Source organism: Benincasa hispida, chromosome 2 (assembly GCF_009727055.1).
Source record: "Benincasa hispida cultivar B227 chromosome 2, ASM972705v1, whole genome shotgun sequence".
NCBI classification, from domain to species: Eukaryota; Viridiplantae; Streptophyta; class Magnoliopsida; order Cucurbitales; family Cucurbitaceae; genus Benincasa; species Benincasa hispida.
The window spans coordinates 42,466,564-42,487,402 of NC_052350.1; the positions used below are offsets into that span (position 1 = coordinate 42,466,564).

The following is a 20,839-nucleotide window of genomic DNA, read 5'->3' on the forward strand; positions in this document are numbered from 1 at the left end:
TAACTGTAGATTCCTGATGTCTAAGCCTCCACTCTCTCTCCCAATTAACTAAGTGGGCCCCTCCCCCTCATCAACCCTTTTCCGCAAGAAAACCTCATTAACCTTTCAATGTTCTTACTAACTGAGATGCGCACCCTAAAAAGGGAAAGGAAGTATAACAGAATTCTACTCAACAACGACTAAATCAAAGTCAATCTTCCCCTCTTAGGGAAGAAAGCCCTTTTTCATGATGATAGCCTTTTCTGAATTTTTTCCACACCCGGTTTCAAAAACACACAAATCTGGGTTATCACCCAAAGGAAGGCCAAGACAAGCATCGGGAAGCGGGTGAACTTCACACCTCAAAGATGCCCAATAACTTAACTTAGCAGGCACAATTCACTCCAAAAATGGTGTTTTTCTGGCGATTAGTTTTTAAACTTAATATAGCTTCACAAAAAGACAAAAAGCCATTAAGGTTCCTAAAGGAGTTCTCCTTTTCAGAAGAAAAAAGGAACGTCATCAATGAATTGAAGGGAGACAATTGAACTCCTTTAGAACCCACCAGAAAACCCTTCATCACACCCCCCTCTACACCATCATACACTGACTTCTTGAGAAAGTCCAGCACTTGATTGAATAGAAAGGGAGAATAGGGTCACCTTGCTTAAGACCTCTTGTCACAAAGATCTTCCCCCTTGAGCCATTGTGGAGAAGTTAGTTAATTGAAGTTAATTCTGACTCCAAGCTCTACACTTAAACCCAAAACCTTTTTTGCGCAAACCTTCATCTAGCAAGCCTCAACCCACGTGATCACAAACTTTCTCAAAATCCACCTCTAGAATCACCCTTTTCTTTTTTTCTCACGTTATAATCCTCAATGGCTTAATCATGATACCCTTGGGCATTCAAAATAGTACTAAGGAGCACTTAGGCCTAAGGTCTTCGACCAATAGCTTTTTCTTTCTTTTGGAATCAGACAAACATAAGTCTCACTTGTAGCAACAACTATAATCCTCCTTGTTTCTTATAAAAAAAGAGCAACGACTATAATCCCTCTCTTGCAAAACTCATTAAAGACTTTCCATAGGTCTTCCACTTTACATCCTCTTGATTATCTTGATAAAATGCCATAGGGAAACCATCCCACCTTGGCGATTTATTCCTATCAAAATCTAAAACGACCTTCTGGATCTCTTCTGAGGAGAACGGGGCCTCCGGGACCGCCTTCGTGCTAATAGAGACAGGGCTCCAATCCAACTTCTCCAAACAAGGCCTCGAGTTTCAAAGAGAAGAAGGAAAGGACCTTTTGAATCTCGCTGTCCTTCACCATTTTACTCATCCAAAAAATCCATAAGATTTTTACTACTCCTTCGTGCACATGCTTGAAAGAAAGAGTTATTGGCATACCCTTCCTCGGTCCACTTCACCTTAGCCTTTTGATGTCAGCTAATACCATCAGTTCAAATCAAGGACTCAAGCTCCACTCTGAGACCATCCTTCTCCCTCTCTAACCTCATATATGAGAACAGGCTCCCTTCCATCTCCGGATCATCTAACCCCTTCATCGACTACACTGCCTCTTTCTTACGCTTCAAGTTCCCAAATACAGACAAGTTCCAACACTTTAATGTCTCCTTGAGAGCCCTGTAGATACGATTTTAGTGGCTACATGTCTAGCAATTGGATTTTTGTAAGCTCTCTTGTGGACACACCTACAGGACTTCTTCACCTTGTAACTTTCCACTTATCAATGGAAAAGTGTGTCAAATTTTCATTTTTTTTAAAAGAAGATAATTTAGACTCGTATGATTGGTCAACATACGAGTGTTCTAATGATAATTTTCTCTTTGTATTTCAATCTTATTCTACTGTAGTCAATTAGATGTCTATGTATGTCCACTCCCTTAGAGTTATTTTCTTTTTGCAAGAGCTGAAGGGTTTTGACTGGGATCTTTGGGAGATAGAGAAACAATAGAGTGTTTCGTGGTGTGGAGGGAGGCCATAGTGAGGTTTGGTCTTTGATGCGGTTTCATATTTCTCTTTGGGCTTCGGTTTTGAAGACCTTTTGTAATTATTCCCTAGACAATATTTCTCTTAGTTGGAAATCTTTTACCTAGGGATTTCTGTGGGCTTGGTTTTTTGTATGTTCCTGTATTCTTTCATTTTTCTCTCAATAAAAGCAGTTGTTTCTATTAAAAAAAAAAAGGAAAAAAAAAAGAAAAGAAAAGAGAGAGCTGAAGGGGTTTGCTTTTGTTATTGCAGATTTGAAAGGCCAGATTTCCCCCTCTTGTTCTCTGGCGCAACTCCATTAGTTGGAGCGTAAGTGTGAAATACTTTGGTTGACAGCACGAGCATTGTCATTTTCATCATACCCTAGCTGCTGATATTGTGTATTACAGGTCGCCTTATGCTCAGTGTTATGGAGGCCACCAGTTTGGCATGTGGGCTGGACAGTTGGGTGATGGCCGAGCAATAACACTTGGGGAAATAATTAATTCACGATCTGAAAGGTGGGAGTTGCAGCTAAAAGGTGCTGGGAAGACTCCATACAGTCGGTTTGCTGATGGCTTGGCCGTGCTACGAAGTAGCATCAGGGAGTTCCTTTGTAGTGAAGCAATGCACAGTCTTGGAATACCAACAACTCGTGCACTTTGTCTTCTGACCACAGGAACATTTGTTACCCGAGATATGTTTTATGAGTATGTAAACAAAAAAATATGTTCAAGATGGAAGTTATAGAAAATTTATTGTTATACACAATGATCCTATATCTTCCTGTGCATTTGAATAGGGTTTTCTCATAAATTCAAGAATTCTTGATCTCATAACATGGTTTATTTTCTTTATCTGCAAAACCCTTTTTAACACAAATAATTTCTTTAGCTAAATATCTTGTTTTAACTAATTTTAGGTCAGGGATTTTTTTAATACATACATATGTATGTGTATATATATAAAAATTGAAATCTTTCTTTCTTGAATACTTATATGTAGGTACTTTTATGGTAGTTTTGAACATGTAAATTAACTATAAAATATGAAGAGACATAAATTCATGTTGGTTATGACAATGCAATAATAAGTTCCGATTGTTTCAATTTATAGTGGGAATCCAAAAGAAGAGCCTGGTGCAATTGTATGCAGAGTGGCTCAATCCTTTTTGCGTTTTGGATCATACCAAATTCATGCCTCCAGAGGGAAAGATGATTATAAAATTGTTGGGGCTTTAGCAGACTACGTGATCCGTCACCATTTTCCACACCTAGAGAATATGAGCAGCAGTCAGAGTTTATCTTTTAGCACAGGCAATACAGATAGTTCAGTCGTTGATCTCACTTCAAACAAGTATGCAGGTAATCATTTCTGTTAAAAAAAAATGTATATGACGTAGTAAAAAATAGTTTGTGACAAGAAGTACAGGTAGTGAAAAGGCTACTTGAACTTAACTGTGTGTAGGCTGGCGTGCATTGCTATTTCACGTGAAATTTAATTAATTGGTACGTGGAAGAAAAAAGTAAACTAATTCTCCAATTTTCTTTTTCTTGAGTTGCGGTAGGCTGTAAGGGGATGATGGGGCAATACTTTTTTTCCAATGTGGTTGTTAGCTAAGAACCATGGGCATAGCCATAAGATATGAACACGACATGACACGGATACGATGAAATGTCAATTTTTGTAAAGATAGGACACAAACATGTGGGAGACACATTTTTTTCCAATAGAATACATGTGTATAATATTTATACACATATATTCTATTGTAAATGATGTATATGTGTATATTGGTATATTAATATTTTTTTTTTAAAAAAAATTAAATTTAACATAAAAAGTACTTCACTGAAAACATACAAAATTTAGTCAATTAATGATATTTGAAAACCTAAACGATATAGAAAGATTTAGTTGGATCCGAATGTTGGAAGAAGATGTCTTCCTAATACTTTAGGAATGATCAATATATAAGGATTAGAGTCGATAAGAGAATCCCTGTTTTTGCTTTCTAATTTTTAGATTATTTTTTTTCCAGAGCCATGTCCAGGTCGTCTGAAATTATAAAAGAATATTTAATTAAAACATGTTTCTTAGCATGTCAGACACATGGTCGGAGCATGTCTGGATGTATCCAGGTTCGTCAAATGTCCATGCTTCCTAGGGTGCCAGGTCATTCCATCCTTAGCAAAGCTAGGTTATTATTTAGATGATGTGAGGCAGTGCTAAGGCTATATAGTTTATGATCCTTCATTGTCTGAATTTGAACATTCTTATTGCCACTGTTTTGTTTCTCTGTTGTTACTGTTTATCAAAGATTGGTTTTGTCATCACAGAGACGTGCAGTGAGCACAGAGCAAGCTATTCTTTTTCCTTTATAAAGATTGCTTTTGTCGTCTTAAGATCAAAATGTTACTCAAAATGTAATCAAGTCTTCAATTTTTCAGAGGCATGGGTGCAAATCTTAGGATGGTATTTTTATTTGAAATTTATGAAGATGAATAACTTGCCTCGTGCTTCCTGAATTTATGATGTTCTGCATGTATCTTGCTCTTGAACTGCATTAAAGAAGCTGCCTCAAGTTTAGCAAAACACGTGTTGTTTGCCTCTTTCAAATACTTTAACTACTCTACTTGATACAAGCAAGATAGCGTAATTGATGCATCATGGGCTTGTGCTTTGCGCCTTTAGGCTCGTTTTATCCACTGTATCTTTCATATGCCTTTTTTGTTCTTTAATTTTAATCAGAAACAAACTTTTAAATTTTTATTGATGATTGAAAAGTTGCAAGTTTGTTCAATGGTGCAAACTCCCGTAAGGATTTAGAATGGGAAAATGAGAGTGGGTCTTTCATAAGTTAAATGAACAGTTTTTGAGTTTGACAAAAAATGGCTCTGTTTCCTTCCTTGGTTAGACTTACTAATCTTATTGGGATACTGTTTTGTGCCTATCATTAAGCAATGCTTTCAATCGTTCTTCTCTCTCTCAAGATATTGGTCTAGATTCATATTTAACTTTTATTCCTTTGCGGCATTTGGCAGCAACTAGGAATTTGTTAGGAAACCAAGGATAGCATGACCTATGTGATGAATCCTGGTTCACAGCTTACTTCTTGGCTTGTATGTTAACTTTTGTAGCCCATCGCATGGGATCTATTTTTATTTCTATTAATTTATATTTTTTTGGTAAGAAACCAAGCTTTTGTTAAGAGAAGTGAAAGAATGTACAACTGCATACAAAATTCTTATTGCATGGTTGATGCAGATCTCCTTTTAGTTGTATTCAACTTTCTGTTTCTTAACCAAAAAGGTTACACATTTGCTTCTGTTTTCATTGCCTTTACATGGATGATGGTATCAGCGTGGACTGTAGAGGTTGCTGAGCGAACTGCTTCCTTAATAGCAAGTTGGCAGGGAGTTGGATTCACACATGGGGTACTCAACACTGACAATATGAGCATCTTGGGTCTAACCATTGATTATGGTCCCTTTGGATTTTTGGATGCTTTTGATCCTAGTTTTACGCCTAATACAACTGATCTTCCGGGCAGAAGATACTGTTTTGCAAATCAGCCAGATATAGGTTTATGGAATATAGCCCAGTTTGCCTCAACTCTTTCAGCTGCTGAATTAATTAATGACAAAGAAGCAAACTATGCCATGGAAAGGTGGTTTTACTTTATCGGAGTTTTTTCTTTTCTAGAATTGTTAGTCTTCCGTTGCACTCATATTATGACATTTCCCCTCTCTTCTTACAGATACGGAGACAAATTTATGGATGACTATCAAGCCATAATGACCAAGAAAATTGGTCTGCCAAAGTACAACAAACAGTTAATCAGCAAGCTTCTCAACAACATGGCTGTTGATAAGGTTGATTATACAAATTTTTTTAGGTCACTTTCCAATATCAAAGCTGATCCCAGCACTCCAGAGGAGGAACTGCTGGTCCCTCTGAAGGCAGTTCTGTTAGATATTGGCAAGGAGCGTAAGGAAGCTTGGGTTAGCTGGGTAAAGACCTACATTGAGGAGGTATAGTGATATGAAATACCTAATGGTTCTTTGGAGTCAGATTATTACAATTTTTTAATTATTTTTTTTATGAGAAACAAGACAACATATATTGATCAAAAGAGAACACAACAAATTTTATCATCGTCATCCTCTTCAGAAGGTCTTTTGTCCTCTGAGGTAGAAATAAGGCAATCCCGCTCTTCATCTCTCTATCAAGAACCCCTATTCTATTCAGATTCCACGCATCCCCTTTGAAAAAGTAACAATTTCTCACCGAAAGGCTTTTAGCGTTAACAATAGTGTAAATTAAGGGAAACTCCTGACTAGACGGTCTGTTTGTGGCCCAACTATCTTCTGAAAAACGAATCTTATCCCCCTGTTCCCAACTTATAACTGGTAATTCTTTGAAAGAAATTGTGAATTTGGAGCTTTCCTTGATCTCAATAGGAAACCAAATACCATTTGATTGCCTAAATTTGCTTCCAATAACCGATTTCCAGAGGGCAGAATCCTTCTGACATCTGAGTATATCTCCACAGCCATTTAGAGAGTAAGGCTGTATCTCTTCTTCTCAGATCTCCAATCCCCAGCGCACCATCAAATAAAAGGCACCGAGACCTTCCAACAACATTTGGAAGGTGTAAAACTCTTAGGTTTGAGAAAGAATCAGAATGTTTTATTCATTCACTAAAGGTATGAATATATACAAGAGTACAAAGCATAAAAAAGGAAAATATCACAAAATATTTACAAGAATGGAAAACCCTAATTATAGAATTATAACACTCCCCCTCAAGTTGGAGCATATATGTTAATCATGCCCAACTTGCTACATAGATAATCTATACGTCTTCCATCCAATGCTTTTGTGAAGATATCTCCTAATTGTTCTCCAGTCTTCACATATCTTGTAGATACCAACCCTTGTTGAATTTTCTCATGTACAAAATGGTAATCAACTTCAATATGTTTAGTACTTTCATGAAAAATTGGATTAGAAGCAATATGAAGTACTGCATGATTATCACACCACAATTTTGTCGGTGTGGTGATTTCAAATCCCAACTCAACAAGAAGTTCATATATCCAAATCAATTCACACACAGATTGTGCCATTGCTCTATATTCTGATTCTGCACTTGAACATGACACCACATTTTGCTTCTTACTCTTCCAAGAAATCAAATTACCACCAATAAAAACACAATACCCTGAGGTTGATCTTTTGTCTTCTTTAGATCCTGCCTAATCGGCGTCTGAGAAACATTCAATATTAGTATGACCATAATCCTTATATAATAAACCACGCCCGGGAGAAGCTTTCAAATAACAAAGAATCTGTTCCAATGTAGCCCAATGATCAACTGTAGGGCATGACATGTAATGACTCACAATACTTACTGAATAGGCTATGTCGGGTTGAGTCACTGTAAGGTAATTAAGTTTTCCCACTAACCTCCTATATCTTTCAGGATCTTTTAGCAATTCTCCATCTTTTGTGAGCTGTAGGTTGGGCATCATTGGGGTACTACATGGCTTAGCCCCTAGCTTTCCTGTTTCAGTCAACAAGTCAAGTACATATTTTCTCTGTGATAATACAATTCCTTTCTTGCTTCTTATTACCTCAATTCCTAAGAAGTATTTCAACATGCCCAAATCTTTTGTATGGAATTGACTATGAAGAAAGGTCTTTAGAGACTGGATACCTAAAACATCATCACCAGTAATCACAATATCATTTACATATACGACTAACAAGATGACACCACCCTTAGATCTCTTAAAAAAGATGGAATGATTTGACCTGCTCTTCCGCATTCCAAAGCTTTCAATCATCCGACTAAATTTACCAAACCAAGCTCGTGGGCTCTGCTTTAATCCATACAAGGATTTACGAAGGCGACACACCGTTCCATTCTCCCCCTGAGCAACAAACCCTGGTGGTTGCTCCATATACACCTCTTCTTGAAGATCACCATGAAGAAATGCATTTTTAATATCAAGCTGATGTAAAGGCCAATGATTGATTGAAGCTAATGAAATAAACCACCTCACAGATGCCATTTTTGCTACAGAAAAAAAAGTATCAGCATAGTCAACGCCATAAGTTTGTGCGTAGCCTTTCGCTACAAAGCGCGCTTTTAACCAAGCAACAAAACCATCAGGATTGACTTTAACTGCAAACACCCATTTGCAACCGATAGCCTTCTTTCCTGCAGGGAGAGAAACTAAATCCCAAGTACAATTATCATCTAAAGCAGTCATCTCCTCCACCATTGCGACACACCAACCAGGATGAGATAAAGCCTCATGAACAGTTTTCGGGATGGATACAGACTCTATGGATGCAATGAATGAACATGTGGAAGGCGACAAAATGGTTATATGAAACAAAAGAGGAAATAGGATGAGCACAAGTACGTTTACCTTTACGAAGAGCAATAGGAAGATCATCACCCGTTTCTGGATCCAGTGACGAAGAAGACTCTGGTATCGGGCATGGAACTGGAGGAGGTTGTCGTCGAGTAGACCTTAATGATGGGAGGAGTAGAGGTAGCCACTGGTAGAGATGACTCAGGAAGAGGATCGGAAGGAGAAATAACTGTGTAGACAAGGAAATGATTCTCTAATTCCTTTTGCTCCCCTCGACTCTTATTCGAAGAGAAAGACGGTGATGAAAAAAATGGGGTATGTTCAAAAACGTGATATCAGGAGAGACTAAATATTTATTTAGACTAGGACAATAACACCGATACCCCTTTTGGACACATGAATAACCAAGGAAAATACATTTTAAGGACTTTGGATCCAGCTTGGTATGCTAAGGCCGAACATCTCGAACAAAGCAGGTACAACCAAATATTTTGGGTGGAATGGGAAACAAATGTTGCTTGGGGCATAAAGTACGAAAAGGTATCTCACCCTTAAGAATGGAAGAAGGCATACGATTTATTAAGAAACAAGCTGTGGAAACAGCATCAGCCCAAAAGGATTTTGGAACATGCATCTGAAACATCAAAGTTTTGGCTGTCTCAAGGAGATGACGGTTCTTTCGTTCTGCAACCCCATTTTGAGATGGAGTATCAACACAAGAAGATTGATGAATGCCATGGGCATCTAAATAACTCGAGTGTATGAGAGAAATATTCCTTAGCATTATCACTCCGTAGGATTTTAAGAATACCATTAAACTGAGTTTGAATTTCAGCATGGAAGTTACGAAAATGAGAAAGTAACTCAGAACGACTTTTCATCAAATATAATCACGTAACCCGAGAATAGTCATCGACAAATGTAACAAAATACCTAAACCCTCCTTTGGACTCAACAGGACATGGACCCCAAACATCACAATGGATTAATTCAAAAGGAGCACTAGCTCGTTTATTGACTCGAGGATACAAACTCAAACGATGAAATTTAGCAAACTGACATGACTCACAATCGAAAGAAGACAAATTTTGAAGTTGTGGACGAAGACTCTTCAACACAGAGATAGACGGATGACCCAAACGACAATGCTCTTCAAAGGGAGACGACACGCTAGAGCATGTGATGGCCGTAGGTGTTTATGGTTCAAAGATGTAAAGACCTCCAAATTCCCGCCCTTTACCAATAGTCTGTTTCGTCGTAAGATCTTGAAATAAGCAATAACCAGGAAAAAAGGAGACACAACAATGAAGATCACGAGTGAGTTTACTGACCGAAATCAAATTAAACGAGAAATTTGGTAAATTTAAAATTGATAACAAAGAAATTGATTCAGTGAGATGGACGGTTCCTGATCCTAAAAGGGGGAGTGGAGGTTCATCAGCTATAGTGACATTAGGCGAAGAGGTAGATGTATAAAGGGTAAAGAATAAACTGGGGTTACCTGTCATATGGTCTGTAGCGCCAGAGTCAATGACCCATTTTGATGTGGAGGAAAGAAGGCATTTAGAAATGTTACCCGTCTCTGCGATGGTCGTAATGGGAGTAGAAGATGATGTCCTTATGCCTCTTGATACTGCTGAAAATTTAGCAAACTCCTCTGCAGAAATCGTAATTGACTTGTCAAGATTATCAGGAGTAGAGGCGACATGTGCAGAGGGTGATGGCATCCTCTGACCCTTATTCAGCAATCTTTTTGCATTCATGTTTCGTATGGCCATGTTTATGACAATAATAACAAACAACACCTCCTGGATTTGATCTCCATGAATAGTAGTTGGATCCATTCAACTTGTGTTCAGTTACTTTTGACACCATAGGAACAATCTCAGACATTACTGGTTTCTTATCAGCCATTACCTAAAAAAATAGACACTGGACAGTAAAGAAACAAACCCTAATTTACTGAAGAGATGTCTATACAAGCAGTGAGTATATCTATATATCCCAAACAAACACACCACCAACAAGAGCCAACAACACTGACGAAACCCACAAAAGACGGATGAAAAACGACGGTGCATGCGCCTACACGCGCCCGCGTGTGGACAGACGCAAGATAGAGCAACGGCGCGTGAGCTTCACGCGCTGGTCAGATGGCAACCGGACTTTGGGGTTTTGTAGATCGGCGGCTGGGCTCCTCGTTGGACTGGGCAGTGTCGAAAAAACAACTTTTTTTTTTTTCGGCGGCGGCGGTGGTGGCTAACGACAGCGAACGAACCGAAGACGGCGACTGTGAACAAAAGTGTAAACTCACCTCTCCACAAAACCCTAGACGTATCACAAATGGGTTCTAAATTCTCAAACCCTAAGGTTCACAAAACCCTAAGTTTGTTTAGAGAGTTCTGATACCATGTAAAACTCTTAGGTTTGAGAAAGAATCAGAATGCTTTATTCATTCACCAAAGGTATGAATATACAAGAGTACAAAGCATAAAAAAGGAAAATATTACAAAATATTTACAAGAATGGAAAACCCTAATTATAGAATTATAACAGAAGGGATTCGGGAGAAGATGAATTCACCAAAAGCATATTGCCACCTTTTGAGAGGGGAAAACCTCTTCACTTAGCATGTTTGTTCCTGATTTTATCAACAACCGGATCCCAAGACGACACCTTCTTAGGATTGTCACCTGGAGGCAAACCAAGGTAGTTAAAAGGCAGGGCTTCCACTTTACAACCAAACAACAGAGCCTCTTTTCTAACCTTGGTTTCTTAAGGAAAGCTTTGTTTCTTATAAGAAAGGGAAAAACCAGAGCCTTTTTCCTAATGCCTTTCCTTTGGATTATTACAATATTTCCTCTAGTGTATCTATACATTTGGTCATTCAACCACTGATTGGATGGGGTTTCCACGTTTCAGAGGGCTTTTATTTCCATTCATCGTTGAACCTTGTTTCTTTCTTTTCTTAAAATAAATATCTGGGATTTAATTTTCTTTGACCATTGCCTACTATATATATTTCTACTTCTGCTCGGGTGGTGTTGGCTTTCTTGACTGTAGCTTGCAAACTTTGTTATTCGTTCCTAGAAATTGATTGACCTTAGCAGGAGAGAATTGGAAGTCCATAGCTTCCAATGGAATAACGTTGTGCAGCCATTAGCTTCAACTTAACTCAAATCAATAGTTAAGGCCCCGATTAGCGATTGGTAACCATTTGATTTTTTATTCTTAGTTTTTGGAAGTTAAGCATATAAAGACTCCTTCCACCTCTAAATTTATTGCTTTGTTATTTACTTTTTACCAATGTTTTAAAAAAAAAACCAAATTTTGAAAACTAATGAGTTGTTTTTTAAAACCTGTTTTTGTTTTTTGAATTTGGCTAAGAACTCAACTCTTCAACTCTTCAACTCTTCAACTCTTCAACTCTTCAACTCTTGTACTTAAAATGAGATGCAGATCATTGTAAAAAATTGAGAGGAAAATAAATTTAATTTTCAAAAACCAAAAGCAAAGAACGAAATGGTTCCCAACCAGAACTTAAATAATTCAATTTGTAATTGGATGGGAGGATTCAAGGCTTTGAGGTGGGCAGGGATAGAATTAGTATTACCCACCTACAATTTGCAGACGATACCTTACTTTTCTCCACCTATGACCAAGCTCTTATCAAGAACTTATTTGAGGTGATTGATGCTTTTGAGTCTTGGTCGGGTTTATCTATAAACCACCAAAAATCCGAAATTATGGGTATTAACCTTCCTTTATCAGAGCTACAGTACATTGCGGATTTATATGGTTGCAAGGTTGGTTCGTGGCCTAAGTCCTACCTTGGGCTTCCTCTGCATGGCAAGCCAAGAACTTTATCTTTTTAGGCCCAGTGGTTGAGAAGATTGAGCAAAGAATCAAGGCTTGGGGAGCTTCATATATTTCTAAAGGAAGGAGGTTAACTCTCATTCAAGCATATCATTGAGTAGTCTGTCTACATACTATCTCTCCCTTTTCAAACTTCCTAGCAAGGTGGTACAATCTATTGAAAAGCTCTTTAAAGACTTTCCTTGGAAAGGGAAAGAGGATGGCTCAAATTTGCACCTAGTCCGCTGGGACAAAGTTAACCCCTCCCCAAGCTTTTGGTCGTTTGGGTATCACCAATCGCAAACTACAAAATGAGGGCCTTCTTGCTAAATAGATTTGGCGTTTTAGGGTGGAAAAATCTGCTCTTTGGAGAATGGCGATTGCCGGAAAATTTGGCACCTCTAGTTGTGGCAACAGTGCTGGTACCAGTTCATTGTCCACCGCAAAAGGGCCCTGGAAGGACTTGTCCTACCTCCAATCTTGTGTGGATCAACATGTTGTTACTTTGGGAAACGGACATTCTATTTCATTTTGGTCTGATTCGGGGGTCAGCATTGGTCCTTTGAGGAGTGCTTTTCCCAACTTATTTGAGTTGTTGCTTGCCAAGAAAGCCACGGTCTCATAGCATTGGAACTCGTTAGAGATGGGGTGGAACCTCCATCCCCGTAGACACCTCAATGAGTTAGAAACTGAGGAATGGGCTGTCCTCTCTCATTTGCTTGCCTCTTACCAGCCCTTACAAACCGAAGACAAATGGTCTTGGAAGCTTGAGCCAGCTGGGACCTTCTCTACAAAGTCTTGGATTGACAACAGTTTTGATAGGGTTCTCTCCTATGAGGGACCTACTTGCGCTATTTGGTCTGAGACTCTGACCATTATCCCAAAAAGATCAAGTTCTTCCTGTGGGAACTTGCTCCGAAGGCTGTCCTCACTTATGACAAATTGCAGCGTCGTCTTCCCACTATGGCTATGTCACCCAATTGGTGTCCTCTTTGTAAGAATGATTCTGAAACCCAAAATCATCTCTTCATGTTCTGCTCCTACTCCAGTTTCTTTTTGAACCACATTCTCAATGCCTTCAATTGGTCCATGGTCTTTCCTGGGGATGTTACACATTTTCTTTCCCTTATTTTGGAATCCCCCTTCAAGGGTAGAAAGGGCCTCCTCTGGAAGCAGCTTGTTAGAGCCCTTTTATGGTCGATTTGGCTTGAACGAAACAACTGTCACTTCAACAGCAATGCCCAGCACTTAGACGTTTTCTTTGGTCATGTGATTCACATTTCTATCTCCTGGTGCAAATTGTCTAAGCATTTCTTTTCCTATACTTTTGATTCATTATTGACCAATTTGAGATATCTTTTGTAACTCCATTGGTCCTCCAGGGTTCCCTCCTTTTGTAATTTCATTCATCAATGAAATTGTTTCTTATATAAAAAAAAATCAATTTGTAATGCTCATTTTCTTTTGAATATCAATAGTAAAATAGATCTTCTACCAGTTTATAATTTCATTTTTTCCCTTCTGTTTTGAATCTATTGAGTTATTATTATATCTATATGACTATAACAATCTGGAGTCACCATCGAGGAAAGCTACCTTTTAAGGTATATACATTCTTTACCAGTTCTCAATTTGGATGGGGAAAATGAAAACTGTCAAACTGATATGGTTGCCATTTGCTAAAGACTTAACCTTTTTATCCTAGTTTGAGGCAGTATCTGGCATCCAATCATAAAACCTCCAGGCTCCAACCAAACAGCTTAATGGCCCATCTAATGGTCCTGGTTGCATTGTCCAGAAATCATGCCCAATATTGGGCTTAGTTCAAATTTCCGAAAACTCTATAGTGCTGCTAGATGCTTTTTCTGTTAGTAGTTGAATTTTCATAAAATAAATTCTTCATTTGAGAAATGTTGTTGAATGTTTTGAATATGAAGATAAATTACTTTTTCCTTTATTTAATCCATTCTTCCATTGCTTTTGCAGCTGGCTGGAAGTGGCATTTCAGATGAGGAGCGGAAGGCCTCCATGGATGCAGTAAATCCTAAATATGTTCTGAGGAACTACCTATGCCAGACTGCCATAGATGCAGCTGAACAGGGTGATTTTGGAGAGGTTCGTCGGCTGCTGAAGATAATGGAACGACCATTTGATGAGCAGCCCGGAATGGAGAAATATGCACGGTTGCCCCCTGCGTGGGCTTATCGACCGGGTGTTTGTATGCTTTCTTGTTCTTCATGAGTTGATATCTTGCTCTACTTACACAAAAAAAAAGCGAAATTATTTACTGATAGAATGTTTGCTATGTATATAATATTGTCAAGTCAGTGTTATGATCTCGAACAATAATGTTCAGTTATTACTTTTCTTTATGGCATGACCTGAAATTTAGACAGTTATCATTTCCACTTCTACGTTAATGTATATGCTTTTTTTGCACTTTCATTATTGAGAGAAAAAACAGTGACAGACTTGGAAATTTGGAATAGTGTTCATTTTTGGCAGTCATTGGATCTTCCTTATAAAGTTCTATAATGTCCATATATGTATAGTCTCGAGTCTTGACAAAGAGAAGATCCAATTGCTTCTTTATTTTTTTATTTTTTATTTTTTATCTTTTTCCTTTGTATTTGTATTTGGACACGCCTAGGATTTGTTCGCAAATTGAGTGAAAAAACTGATTTTCATGGTTTAGAACATAATCCATTGAAAAGATTAAGGACTATTGAAATATATTTATAGATTCTTTTGAAAATTACGGACTTTTTAATTTTATTTTATCTTGTGTTTTGGGTCGATGGTTTCAAGTACGTAAAAGAATTTCAACTTTTTAAAACTATCTGATCAAAGTCAAACGGTTGTTTTCTGATGCAAGAAATTAACCTCATGAAGCTTAGCAACGTTGTTAAAAGTAGTAGGGCTTTGTTCAAATGATTGCAAAACTTCAAGTAAATTGCAGACTCTCTTAATCTACTTCGACAGATTTCGTTCTTTCTTATATTTCATGTTTTGCTCCATTTCTCTATCTTGTTAGTTTCAATTAACAAGAGATTAGAAAGATTAGTTCATCTTACAGAAGATTGGCTCCTGAGAATTTATTTTTGGCATTTTGTAGTAGCCATGGGACATATTTTTCTGCATTGATGTATCTTAGAAACCTTGAAATTAAACGGTTGGATGATATAATTAAATTCGACTTCATCATTAATTTAAGTTTTTGGGTGAATTGGTGATTTAAAATAAACAAGATTGGATTAGGATGACAAATTTTGGTGATTTCATTTTTTGAGGGAACAACTTGATTTTTATTGAGAGAAAAAATACAAGGACATACACAAAAGGTAAAACTCACAAAAAGGAGTACAAAACAAGAGCCAAATGTCAAATGGTAGAAAAAAGCTCTTGTCAATAAGCCAAGCGAATAATTATAAAAGAGCATGTTAACAAGACCCTAGAGGGAAACAAAGAATCTAATAAGGGATCAAACATCATCAAAAGAGCTACTACAATTTCTAAAGATTATATTGTTTCTCGCCGCCAATCCCCCACAAAATAGAACACACGCCAATCTGCCATAAATTGTGAAAGAGCGATGGAGGATAAGCTCCTTCAACACTTGACACCTGTAATTCTGAGTGCTGACAAAGGTGAAATCAAACACCTCAAAGAAATCGTGCCAAATCACAATTTCACAAAATATGATTCAATCCAAGAATTTTGTTGCTCTTCTGCAGAGAATAAAACAATGTGACCCAACCTCGAAAGATCCTTTGACCGAGATTCGATCTAAGTTGTCAACTCTTCCATGTGACACCTATTATTCAAAGAACTTCACATTCTTAAGAATCTTCACTCACAAAGAAGAATTGGTCAAACATTCTAATGAAAAAATTGGAAGAAAAACATTTAGAAGAACTTGGACTCCAAAGGTGGATGTCCCCTTCTCTGGACAAAAGTGAAAAGGGGAGAGAGAGAGAGAGAGAGAGAGAGAGAGAGAGAGAGAGGACGAAAGAGACAAAATATCTGAAGTTTCCCTAGCAGTCAAAGGATGGCATAAACCTAAGAAAGGAGAAGACGACAAGTTTGCCTGATTGAGGATTGAAGCAACAATGATTTTGAGAGAGGATAAATGATAAAAACAAGGGCATAAGGATCAGAGGGGCCTATCACTCAACCAGTTGTCCTCTCAAAAGTGATATTATTGTGGGGCTAAGATACTAGCAATAGAAGTTGAAGCTTTGGAAGAAAAGTCTGATTGATTTTTGAAGTTAGGAACCGTCATCATTTCTCTTTGTTATTACTTCATTAGTGAAGACTCTTAAGAGGGGCAGGTCTAGGGGTTGTCTAAGCACCCTTTCCACTGCTACGTATTTGTGATAGAGATTCTTTTAAGCTGGGGAATCTCATTGTTCCTTGACCTCATGGCTAATGTTTTAAGGTGGAGTCTTTTTCCATTGGAACTTTTGGGAAAAACACTAACTAAATGCTTCCTACAAAAGCATTTGAACCGTTTGTCTTAAGCAATAATGCAATTCAACACCATGAAAACTTGAAACTATTTTTAATTAGTCAAAGACATTTCTCTCTCTTCAAAACATACTATACTTCTTGTTCTGTAAACATGTTGCTGAATAGTGAACTAAGGAAGTTATAGTACAAATTGCACAGAAGAAACTTCTCAGCAGGAGGAGGTGAATGGGCAGGGATTTGGAGGAATAGAAACAGGAACTATGCCTTCAAGCATAGGAATGACCCGTTTCATTGTGGGTCTTTGAGATGGGTCCTCTTGAATACACCAAATTGCAACCATCACAAACCTTTCTAACCTTCTCATATCATCAATGGCCTTCAAATCTCCTTCAACTAGAACATCTAATCTTCCTTGCTGAAAGCAGTCATAGGCCCAATCTACCAAGATTTCTCTTCCTTCTTCAGAAACTTCCATATCTCCATTTCTTCTGCAACATATGATTTCTAGCAGCAGGACACCAAAACTATACACATCAACCTTGGTAGTCACTGGGGTTGACTTGAACCAATCTGGAGCAATATACCCTGTTGTTCCTTTGATATTAGTTTCAATTCTATTTCTACTTTGATCCATTTTCAATAGCTTTGCCAATCCAAAATCAGAAATTTTGGGATTGTAATCTTCATCAAGAAGTACATTTTGGGGTTTTATATCGCAATGGATGATTTGGATGTTGCATTCGTCGTGTAAGTACAAGAGTCCTCTTGCTATTCCATAGATTATTTTGGTTCTGAGATCCCAACTAAGCTTTGTATCACCGAAAAGAAAGCTTGCTAGGTTGCCATTGCTCATAAACTCATAAATCAAAATGCAATTCTTATTGTCATCACAACATCCGAATAGTCGAACAATGTTTTTGTGATGTGTTTGGCCAACCACATTCACTTCGGTTTTGAATTCTTCCTCACTATCTTCAGACACTTCGTTGAATTTCTTAACAGCAATAGGGCCAACTTCAATCACCCCTTTGTAAACAATGGCACAAGATCCTCGTCCTAGTTCTTCTTTAAACCCATTTGTAGCATCTCTAACTTCTTTAAATGTAAACTTCTGCATACTAGTTCCAAAACTTCCTCTCGGTAGGAAATCACCTGCATGTTTCTTTCTGTGGTGGAAGATGAAACCTCGAGATATCAAACTAACCAAAACGAGAACGATCAATAGAGAGCTACCAAGCAATATAGAAAGCACAATAACTAATGTGTTCTGGTTCTTTCCTTTAGATATTGGAAGATCAAAGTCTTGTCCAATAGAACTAGTGTTTCTTAGTTTTAAATAAGAAACAGCTTTTTCACTGCTATCTTCCCTCCCATTAGAGAGTGGTAGCCTCTTTTTCCAACAACTATTATCTCTATATACAACTACTACACAGAAGCAATCAAGCAAGCAAGCATTCTTGCACTCTTCAAATGTAAAAGGCCCGAGTAACTCATAATCATGCATTGGCCAATCAGTGTTTGGAAGATCTTGTAGACTATATAGATCATTGGTTAAGTTTTTCGCACCTTCACATATTTGCGGGATATTTGGCATGCAGTCACCATACTTATTGTTCGGGTCGATTAATGAATAACCAGGTGGGCACTTACAACTTGGCCTTTGATCATTGTTTAATGTGCAGATGCTATTGTATCCACAAACTCCAGAACTCAAGTTTCCACTCATAGCAACGCATATATTATTTGGTATCTTCTTAAAGTCCATCCATGTTGCATTAAAAGCTGAGGGATTCCTTGTTTGGTGACTTACAGTGATCACACCATCAAAATTGAGAGTGACTTGGTAATAATGAGTGTCAGCTGGGTAACCTCTTTCTGGTTCACTAATATTTACTCTCCTACCATTTCTTTGCATTATATACAAGAAACCATCTTCGTCAAAGACAATTTGGTTACCCTCAGAGGATTGTATGACATAGTAAGGTTCATAAGTATACATGGTGGGCAAACTTCTGATATTGAGCACAAGATTACCTTCAAACAACCGAAGTTGGAACTTCCCTAATGAGTGAGTATTTCGTGATTTGCGCGAAGAAAGAAAGTCATTTACCTCCATTTTTTGAGTAGGAAGCAAAGTGTCCACAGGTTGTTTGAAACTCTCCCATAAGGGATTAGAATTTGAATCTAGAAGCACCAGATTTCCTGTATCATATATTGTACCAAAGGCTACCACACCTGAAATGGGACTTGATTTCCATGGTTCTCCACCTTGGGAGCTTTGAAGCAATAAGCCATCTGAAGCAGTTACTTCCATCTTTGAACCCTTTGGGACTGGATTTTGATCATGTTGAGCAAACCAAACTATAGTTTTTTCATCTATTTTTTTGTACCAAATACAAAGTAAGAAGAGCCCGTCGTCGACTTCCCGAAATCCAAATGCAAAGTGATCGGCCGGAGAAATCCATGGAGAAGCAGAAGCATCACCGGCAATAAGAAAGCTACCAACGTTTAGCATGCTATTACTTTGAGCATAAACCACTAAAGGCAGCAAGAGGAGAATATGGGGAATCATACAAGCCATGTAAATTTTACTCTTTGCACAAATAGAACTGGAAATATAAAAGATACCATCAACAGGAAGAAAAAGTGGGGATTGCCTGCAATTTGTGCTCCTAAAATTTGGTTTGCCCGACTCTGATGCTAGGAAGGTGGTGAATTTGATTAATACCTACTCCGTTGACTTTATGCAGTTGATGAAATTCAAGCTTTGACGAATCATCCTGTCTCTTTCTCGTATTGTCCTTGTATTTGACTGAATGATATCTTCCCAAGTGTTGGTGCAATTTTGGACGATGGGTTGCTGCAGATAGTGGAAATGTCACTAATTTTACTCATATTTGTTGGGTCCCAGCCACCGACTCCAAAGGAATTGTCTTTAACCTAATGCAAGTAATATTTTGCATTTTCAAATCATTAGTCTATGTGAACCTGCTTCCACGAGGAAAATTTTCCATCGACTTGAATTACAAATTTGCTCTGTAAGTGTGAATGCGAATGAAGTTCCCATTTTTTTCCTAGCTTAGAATATCTGTTCCTGTAAACATGTAGAAATTTCCCCATTTTCTCCTCCCTTGCATATCTTTCTCTCAATTTTCCACTCTCCAAAATATTTTAATGAGATGAAAATTTCACATTCTTTTTGTATATAATATTGCTTAGAAGAAAATTGGAGCCCAACCCAAATCCCATTTGTTTTTCTTAAACCTTAAGCAAGCTTAACCCATAACAAGCCCATTTGATTGGTGGAATGGGAGGTGATTAATGATTGATAAGCTAAAATGGGTGGCAGACATCTTTATATATACCGCACAAATTAGAAAGAAGAATTACAGGTGAGCTGTGAGTTTTTTCTTGCAAGGAGAAAGCCGTGGGTCCTGTGTATCCGGCCGAACCAGAAAATTGCCGTCAAGACGAGAGTGATTTTTCTTCGGTTATTCACTGTGAACCTTTTTTCTTTTATCGAGAGTTTTGTGAGCTTTGTAAGAGTGGTTCATGAACCATTTTCTAGAGAGAAAATTTGAGAGATCATTTTGGAGTATTGTAAACTCTTGTACCACTCTTCTAGACTATTTTAGTGAAACCTACATTGATAATAGAGAATTGGACATAGCTTTACATTGGATGAACTAGTATAAACTGGGATCTTTCTTCCCTTAAACTTGATTTATTATCATTGTTGTTGCTTGAAAGCTTAGGTTGGTTTATCTATTCTTTTAAGCTATCAAATTACGAATTGTTTATTTCGCATAATTTGGAATACAAATTTGATATGGGATTATTGAATAATATATATTGTCTGAATTTAGTTGATTAATTTAGATTGATATATTATTACCCTTATCAAGTGGCATCAGAACTGATTGAATTGCAGAACGATGTCAGAAAAAGATGAAAGATTGGTTATTTTTAATGGATCAGATTTTTTCTTTCTAGTAGTGTTAGATATTAGATTACTTGCATTCTAAAGAATTGGATTTGCCATTGGAAGGAAAACTTGATGACATGGGAGAAGCTGAATGGAAGAAATTGGATAAAAAGGTGTTGGGGACTATTTGCCTGACTTTGACAAAAAATGTGAAAAGTAGTGTAGCAAA

The 20,839-nt window shown here is 37.7% G+C and overlaps 2 protein-coding genes across 2 annotated transcripts in view; one reads left to right on the forward strand and one right to left on the reverse strand.

The window, feature by feature from the left end:
- Positions 1–14,694, forward strand: part of LOC120070980 (protein adenylyltransferase SelO) — a 28,378-nt gene extending 13,684 nt beyond the window's left edge. The window contains exons 3-8 of the mRNA XM_039022950.1: positions 2,245–2,301; positions 2,382–2,681; positions 3,088–3,335; positions 5,335–5,641; positions 5,732–6,005; positions 14,202–14,694. Coding sequence (XP_038878878.1) covers positions 2,245–2,301; positions 2,382–2,681; positions 3,088–3,335; positions 5,335–5,641; positions 5,732–6,005; positions 14,202–14,456 — 1,441 coding nt within the window. The 3' untranslated portion in view covers positions 14,457–14,694. The remainder of the gene's footprint in view (positions 1–2,244; positions 2,302–2,381; positions 2,682–3,087; positions 3,336–5,334; positions 5,642–5,731; positions 6,006–14,201) is intronic.
- Positions 14,695–16,759: 2,065 nt separating this feature from the next.
- On the reverse strand, positions 16,760–20,264 carry LOC120070886 (G-type lectin S-receptor-like serine/threonine-protein kinase LECRK3). The gene has a single exon (XM_039022783.1). It carries the CDS (start codon positions 19,264–19,266, stop codon positions 16,894–16,896), a length of 2,373 nt encoding a protein of 790 aa, XP_038878711.1. The 5' UTR covers positions 19,267–20,264; the 3' UTR covers positions 16,760–16,893.
- Positions 20,265–20,839: the final 575 nt, after the last annotated feature.

Bases quoted from the DNA above. Each gene is read 5' to 3' on its own strand.
- LOC120070886 (XM_039022783.1), bottom strand. From the start codon at position 19,266: ATGGCTTGTATGATTCCCCATATTCTCCTCTTGCTGCCTTTAGTGGTT.